General features: G+C 41.9%; 1 protein-coding gene across 2 annotated transcripts; it reads left to right on the top strand.

Moving 5' to 3' along the window:
* The first annotated feature begins 1,159 nt into the window (after positions 1-1,159).
* On the top strand, positions 1,160-8,040 carry LOC119120232 (caprin-1-like). 2 transcript variants are annotated; one of them, XM_037246942.1, is made up of 17 exons: positions 1,160-1,359; positions 2,080-2,214; positions 2,643-2,705; positions 2,797-2,883; positions 3,853-4,094; positions 4,219-4,301; positions 4,578-4,739; positions 4,821-4,867; positions 4,957-5,040; positions 5,121-5,282; positions 5,473-5,572; positions 5,926-5,987; positions 6,413-6,544; positions 6,776-6,929; positions 7,025-7,213; positions 7,288-7,397; positions 7,508-8,040. In XM_037246942.1, exons 2-17 carry the CDS (start codon positions 2,080-2,082, stop codon positions 7,565-7,567), a joined length of 1,872 nt encoding a protein of 623 aa, XP_037102837.1. In that variant the 5' UTR covers positions 1,160-1,359; the 3' UTR covers positions 7,568-8,040. The 2 variants fall into 2 exon arrangements, with proteins under 2 accessions (XP_037102837.1, XP_037102838.1); XM_037246943.1 differs by lacking the exon at positions 6,413-6,544.
* The last annotated feature ends 23 nt before the right edge of the window (positions 8,041-8,063 follow it).

The following is an 8,063-nucleotide window of genomic DNA, read 5'->3' as shown; positions in this document are numbered from 1 at the left end:
TTGAAGAAGAGAGGGTTGTATGGCCATTACTCAAAAATCGACATCACAGTGAGCAACTACAGATTCGGTACACCCCCAAGTCTTTGCACAAAATCACAAATTTAAGAGAAAAAAACTCTTCATAATCCAAAAATATGACACTTGTATATAATATACAAAATTCAGTATTAACTTTGACATATTGTCTTCTCTGTATACTTTTTAAAAGTAGCTTATGTGTCATTGGAAATGTAATATTTTAGTTAAAATCTTGAAAATTGAAAGAAGAAAGGGGGCCGGGTCTAGAGGTGATTTCGACCACTGCTCTTAAGGACAGATATTGTTAACTTCAATGATGTGCTTGCCATACTTTCATTTCCAGATATATTGCTTTGGATAATAGGGTAAAATATTTGTACGTCAAAGTGAAATTCGATTTATGGTAGGCTTCTGTTAAAGTTATAACAGCAATGAAAAGACTTATTTGCAGATTAACTTGTTATGAATAAGACAATCAGTCATCTAAAATTGGATCTCTGTATTAACCTTGCAACTTGCAAATTACATTATTTGGCCATTTTGTGTGTGCTAGTGAAGAGGTTTTAACAAAATCTGTCCATGCATAATCAAAACTGGCAATTGCTTCTATGGTTTAATGTTTTAGATTTTAAAATGACTAAAACGAATTCGAGTTTTAATAACCAGTGTAAATCGTGGGAGGTTCATCTGCAACAAGAAAATTATTTATAACGTGATAAAAACCCAAACTTATTTGGGACTCAGAAGACGTGAAGCTTGGCCTGCATACGATAAATGTGTCGTTAACGCTCTCTTCTGTTAGGTTTTTGCAATTGCACCAAATATTTTCATTTACATTTTCACATTTACAAGTACAATCATTGACGTACGTAAGCAAGGCATTTTTTTTTACACTATAACCCCCCCCAACACGCACACACACATTATAGATATTTCTATAATTACAATAATTATAGTTTTGCTTATATTGGGGCCAGTGGGGTGTAGGTCAGTTCAGGATACCACTCAGAAAGTGTTTTTGAATTTAACAGCACAGTAAAACGTACGGCGGCGTTTTGTTGTTGTTGCTTTGTTTTTGTTTTTTTTTGTTTTGTTTTTTCAATCAGGCAAAATTGAGGGCACCAAAGAAGGGTCCTTGTAGCCTTGCCTGCCTGAGCATTATGATCAGCAGGCAGCCAAAGATCAGCCATAGAGCAGCAGTTTCCTCCTCAGCAGGTTTGTGTATCACCCGGAGCATCTTTTCTGGAAAAATACCACAGAAACAGACAGCCTCTGAGTTCACCTGCACGATTGTTGTTAATCCGGTCGACGTAAATCTCTTTGAAGACAAAGAGTATAAAGGTATGATATCCGTACAATAATCACGGGGTGGCAAGAAGTACAAAATCCTCTTTTTTTACGTTTCAGCCGAGACGACTTAACACGACGAGCTGGCGTAGCATCCACTGATCCTGTTTGTTTTTCCGCACTTATAGTCACGGAAATCCTCGTTTGTAAACATAAATGATGACATATTCGATGTATTAACTAATGACAGTGGCGAAAACGGATAAAATAGCAACATAGCACCAATAAGGGGTTAGCTTGTAGGCTAACAATGGGACATGGAGCCTGAGACCAACGTTGTTCTCTAATTAAATAAGTTAAACGCAAGTGAGGTTAGTTTCGTTTCACTCGTAGTCTCGGACAACTCAAGAACGCTGAAAGTAAGGTGAAACTCACAATGTTCCGCTTGTTCCGCTCAACTAGCTTTCGTTACGTAACATTTTGAACCTCTTAAAAATAACTGTTGTCTCCTCACAGGAAAAAAAAATATATATATATTTCACAGTTGTTGCATCTGGTGTCTTTCTCTGTCGTGAATATTCCAATTTTGAAGCAACTGTAAACATGTACCAAAAAATTGTGTTCCACTATGGTGAACTCCCACGCGATGGAAAGGTTTCTCACGTTGGACATTAAGAATTGATTTACTCAAACTGAATCTTTTCTGAGCCCAACAAATACATAATGAAGTATAACCCACCACCTTCTCTCTCCATCTATCTCAACCTAATTTAGATGCCTTCAGCAATGGTTAGCAACAATGCTGTCCAGTCGGCCATTCCAGAGGTTGGAAATGGGAACAAGTGTGAGGCCATCCAGCAAGTTCTTGGTGTGCTCGACAAGAAGGTTCGCAACATGGAGAAAAAAAAGGTATCAACCGCACCATCATTTTCATCACAATCGTCATCATATTCATAACACGTAGGTCAACGCTTGAGAAACAAACACAAATATGCATTGGAGCATAACGAGAGCTGTTTTAATATCTTCCCTGTAGTTAAATACACTTTTCATCCTCACAGTGGAAAACAGATTTAGACCCCTGCTTGTGATTAACTTTGAATCCAACACCACTGCTAAAATGCATGTCTGCTTCCAAAATTAAGTTGGTGTGCTAGAAATGAATTTTGTAAGCTTGATGGGTGCACAAATTTATTTAGTGACTCTTTCTCACTTCAGCTATTTTTGTTTTTTCCACCGCATTTCTGGAATGAAAAGTGTCAGTCTCCGTTAACGATGTGTTCATTATCTACAGATGATGCCATTTTACATTTTTTACCCCCACCCGTTTCTTTCAGTCCAAGTTGGATGACTATCAAGCTAAGAAGAACAAAGGTGAAAGCCTGAATCAGGATCAGCTAGTATGTACTTGATCTCTGGTTTATATACACAGCCTGTTTTATTGACTCCAAGTCAAATTCACTTTGCTTTTTTTTTTTTTTGTGTCCAAAGGAGGCCTTGTCAAAATACCAGGAAATCCTCACCACAATTGAGTTTGCTCGAGAGCTGCAGAAGAGCTTCCTGACGCTTGGCCAAGAGGTGAGTATGACTAAATTGCTTTTGTTTCAAACTTAGCAATGTCACCAGTTTTTCTGAAGCTGAGCCATGATTGGTTGTGACCTGAGACCTGGCAACTGTGATGTCATTTTCAGTTGACAGCAAGTGGCAAAATGGTCGCCCCCTGAGATGGCATAAAATGGGTGAATTTTGCTGCTTAACTCACATTCCACAAATGCAATATCAATAAGAATGCTGTGTTTAGACGAGTGCGGGGACATAAAACGTATTATTGCAAAGGATTTATAGGGTTGAATTTCCCATTAATACACAAAGGTGAAGTCCAACTGGAAACGATGAGGCTGCAGGTGACAAGCATAATGCCAGGGAACATGAGGTATGACAAGAAGCAAAACAAAACTCCAGTGTCTTCCTTCGGTGAAACCAAACCTAAATAAGCCCAGGATAATTGTAGGCTGGTCCAGTTCAGGGACTCCGCCCACCTACTAACCAAATTAGACTGTGGAATGAGAGAACAGACATTAGCAACAGTCCAAAATTCAGAATATGATGGAATCGTAAAGGCCAGGAACCTTTTGAGCTCTTACACGTACACACTACGCAGTACGCTCTCTCGCAGTCTTGCACACACATTCAACACTAAGCATTCAAAACAAGGCTGAGCTTTACGAGTTGTTGTTGATGGGTATGAGATGCCAGGGAAATTCTTCTTCTACTTCTCCAACTTTTTGGTACTGTTGGGTTTAATTGCGTTCACCCCATTTTACTATGGTCGATTAGGTTTGTCATCTGCATCATGACTGTTGTGTTTTTCTGGGCATCCCTTGCAATCATGACCTATCACGTATTCACCCCGAGTTGTCTCGCGTCTGCCCCATTATATCCACTGTGGCCTAAAATGTGTGCGATGGCCACTGGGAACGTAGTATAAATACAAGTTGGTGCTTTTTTGTCGTAATTCGAGCTTAAACAGTAAAGGTGCATATTTAGATTCAGAAGACGTCGAAGAAAACCGCAAGACGCCAACAGCTGCAGCGAGAGGAAATGGAGAAATGGCGAATGAAGACGGTTTTGGAGCTGCAGTTCATATTGGACCAGTTGGGAGATGACAATGTCAGGCAGGATCTGAAGCGGCCCGATGCTTCTGGCTCGCCCTTGCTCACCGATGCCGACCTTGCATCACTCGATGAGCTCTACAAACTTGTCGGACCTGATCGGAATTGTGACGTCAGGTGTGTGGCACTTGCCTGGTTAGGATGAACATATTATAAATTCATATGTTAGGATTCAATATTGATAAATTGTTTAACCATAATCTGAATGCCTGGTGTACCATGTTTACTCATTGACTTCCAGGTTGACTGAACAATATGAAGAGGCCTCACAGCACCTGTGGGAACTGCTCGATGGCAGGGACAAGGCTGTGGCAGGGACGTCATGTAAGCTTTTCCATTGCTCCTGTTTACTTTCAGTTTCCTCCCCACTTTTTATTTTTTTTGCTTTTTGGGAGTGTCAAGTCATGACAATCGGTTTACACTTTGGCAAAAGCTTAGTGTCGTTTATTTTTTTGTACGCCTTCTATATTGAATCATATTGTGCTAATGTTTCAAATAAAGTTTGCCCCTCTCAAGTCTTCCGCTTGACACAATGCTGAACTGCATTCTGGAATTTGCATTTCATTTGAATGTTTATTGTGATGACTTCCATCCACCCAGACAAGGCACTGAAGGACATCCTGGACAAGTTGCTACAGAGCGGCTACTTTGATAGACCATCAAGTGGTCGAAATGGAACATGTGAGGAGGAGGAAGAGGAGAAGCAGGAAAAGCAAACGGTAGTGGCTGATTCTAACGTGGGAGAGCAACCATCTGAACCTGGTAGGATTTAACACAACAAGATGAGGCTTGTTTATATATGCAGAAGAAAATAAAATATTTTTGTTACTATTTTTTTTTTAGCACCAGTTCCTGAAAATCCTCAGCCTGTGCAGTTGGAAACCACAGAGGTACGATACGGCTTATCGCGCCTCTAGCATACGGCACAGAGTTGTCAGTTTTGTGCTCATGTATCAACTGTATATATTTGTTGTTGTAGTTTGTAAATAGACAATTTATCCCGGAAAACACGTACAGCAGTACCGACACCGAACATGTGGAGGAGTGGTCAGTGGACATGCAGGTATGCTGTGCTCCTTTTCTTTCTACGATGTGTGAATCCTCTGTCCAAGTCGTTTTTGGTGATTCATATTTCTGTTTAAGATGGTGAATTCCCTCCAGCACCAGCCCGCTGCCCAGCTACCACCAGAACCCAGCGCAGCTGTGAATCGTGTCAGTCCGTGTCCGTCGACTGACCCGGTGATCAGAAAGCAGGTGGTGCAAGACCTCATGGCCCAGATGCAAGGGACATACAACTTCATGCAGGTAACAGAAGCAGACCAGGTGTAGGTACCAGATCGACTTGGGTTGCTTTTCACACAAGGACATGATACAAAGTATGCAAATTAGTAACCACAGTAAAGCTTACCATCCTAGGATTTTGTAGCCTTTTCTGCAATGATGCCTTTTCTGTATGCTTACACCATGATTTCCAATTGTTGTCTTCTCCCACAAGGACTCAGTGTTGGACTTTGATGGCCAAGCCCTGGACCCGGCCATTGTGTCAGCCCAGCCAATGAAGCCTGTACAGACTGTGGACCTCCAACAGTTAGCCTGTGCGTATGCTGACACAGCTTTGACCTTGAATGTTAGCAAGGCTAACCACTAGCCCCACCGCGCTTCTCGTAATCCATAATGTATTAGTACTTGTTTCATGGCAAAGCCAAATATACATGATACACTTCGTATTAATCACCCAAAATATTAAGTTGTCATTGATTGCCAGGGATGAATGTAACTTACTCAATAGTCATCAGATAAAGTTCCCATGTAGCATTTCATCATGAAAAATGTCCAACCCTCTCCAAATCTAGTCTCAAAATGAGACTCAGATATTATCGGCAATTTTGACTCATGAAATTGTGAGTGACCGGCGTGCATTTAATTAACACTTGTCTCACATTCTCAGCTCACTCAGAGTCCAGGCTTCCTCCGATGAACATGGTGACAGGACCAAAGGAGCCCTCACAAGTAAGTTGCAGAAAGAGAACAGAACTATCATGACATGGGCCCAAGCAAGACACTTTATCCCTCTGCCACCGACTGTCGATCACAACTCGATCATGAATGTTGCTAGATTTGTGATCGGACGAGTGTGCGTAATAAGGACTTCCTCTTTGACAACCAACTAGCGCAATGTTATTTTGGTATGTTCGTGGCTGGCAGTAACCGTTTGTTGTCTTAAAGAAAAGTGACAATATAATATCATACATACTGTAGATAGTGTTTTGCCACCCCCAAAAAAATAATTTCCACACTCTTCCATTGTTACAGAAAATGAACTTCTCAAATTACTACAATTTGTTGTATCAAGAGCGCTTCGAATTTCCCTTCTGTTCACCTCCCCACATTTCTGGTTGTCTCTCCTCCTGTTCCCCAATTTCTGAACCCTCCAGGCTGCGATGTCTCTGCCTTCTGAGCAGTCGCCTGCCTCTTGCTCCCTGTCCTCTGCCTTCCCACCTGCCTCCAAACCCTCCCACACCGGAGGCATCAATGTCAATGCTGCACCCTTCCAGTCAGTGCAAGCGGTAATGCTTCATATTTGACCAGCCCTGAAGTACTTCACTGAAATGAAGTCCGGCCAATACGTGCATGTCCTCTCTTCTCTCAGTTCTATCCTCATTTTTTATTTGTCCTCCTGAGTAGTGACATGTGGCTCTCTCCATCTCACTCCTTCCATTTATGATCATCGATGGGCATTACGAGTGGGTTGTACAGTATTCTTTTTGTAATGTTGAAATGTCAATTCTGTTTTTAAGGTATTTAATATGAGCGCACCTGCAACACCAGCCAGTGGCCAAACAGACCCTCATAAACCGTCTCAGTTTCCCGGGGGCTACGGGCAGAGTTTTAGTGCTCAATCAGATCCTGCTGTGGACCAGCCTGACATTCCACAGGAAACATTGCAATCTGGTGAATGAGCAATGAAGATTGACTTTTTTCCCTTCAATAACGCTCGAAACAAATGTTAGGATTTCAATGTATTATGTCATGCGTGACTCCCCCAGTTGTTGCCGGGTTCCAGCCCCAAGCCCACGTCATGCCTTCACCAGTGGTGCACGAAGACTCATCGCCCAGTGCGGGCTTTGGACAATCGAGCCAGTCCTTCTACAACAGCAGGGCAGTGCCCCGGGGCGGCTCGAGGAACAGCAGAGGTACCATGAATGGCTACCGAGGCTCTTCAAATGGATTTAGAGGTATGCTGTCCCAATCGGAATTTATCTTTGGGCCAGATTGTAGTAATGAATGTTTTTTGTTTTTTTTCCATCAGGGGGCTATGAAGGTTACCGCCCTCCTTTTTCCAACCCTCCCAGCAGTGGTTATGGTCAAAGCCAATTCAACACGGGGCCCCGGGACTACTCGAGCAACAACTACCAGAGGGTAAGATTATCTTTCATCGGCAAAGCTTTTGTCACCGTGGGGGGAGCATTTACTTGAGCAGTTCGGGTGTGAACTTTATATTTAGTGTACATTCATGATTTATGTTGCAGGAGGGCTACCAACAAGGTTTCAAACGTGGAACTGCCCAGGGGCCCCGAGGACTGTCTTGAGGTATTGCTCGAGGATGGCGATCCTACTGACCGGCTTATCGCTCCACGTTGAGCATTCAGGATTTTTGAATGTGCTCACCCAAACTCACTTTTGTAACGTTTCATTTCTCATTAATAATCTTTTATTCGTTTCTGAGTCAGTCTGCTTTTGTCTGCCCATTTTCTCGAAATGTTTTAACACAAAATGCAGAGTCTCCTAACTTCATGTCAGATTATCCGCACATACGTGCGATAATAAACTAGATATTCCGGTAAACTTGAAAGATTTCATTAATTTATTTTTTGTACAAAACAATGCAAAAAATAGCCTGCCACTGTCAAAATGATTCCCAAGAGATTTTCCTCTGGCATGTGCTCGTTGGTCACTTTTCCTTCACATCTTGTAGACATGACAATGTATTTTTTAATCTCTCACCATCACCTCTTTGTATATCAGTCAAGACTGATTCAATAAAGCTGTGTTCTATTACAAGGCATTTGCTCATGCTACCCAAGA

Source organism: Syngnathus acus, chromosome 3, assembly GCF_901709675.1.
Source record: "Syngnathus acus chromosome 3, fSynAcu1.2, whole genome shotgun sequence".
Lineage (NCBI taxonomy): Eukaryota > Metazoa > Chordata > Actinopteri > Syngnathiformes > Syngnathidae > Syngnathus > Syngnathus acus.
Note: the sequence above shows the minus strand (reverse complement) of the source record. Positions and strands in the feature narration are given on the sequence as shown.

Bases quoted from the DNA above. Each gene is read 5' to 3' on its own strand.
- LOC119120232 (XM_037246942.1), top strand. From the start codon at position 2,080: ATGCCTTCAGCAATGGTTAGCAACAATGCTGTCCAGTCGGCCATTCCA. The intron at 2,215-2,642 runs GTATCAACCGCA...CGTTTCTTTCAG, and splicing joins GCAACATGGAGAAAAAAAAG to TCCAAGTTGGATGACTATCA. The intron at 4,868-4,956 runs GTACGATACGGC...TTGTTGTTGTAG, and splicing joins TGCAGTTGGAAACCACAGAG to TTTGTAAATAGACAATTTAT.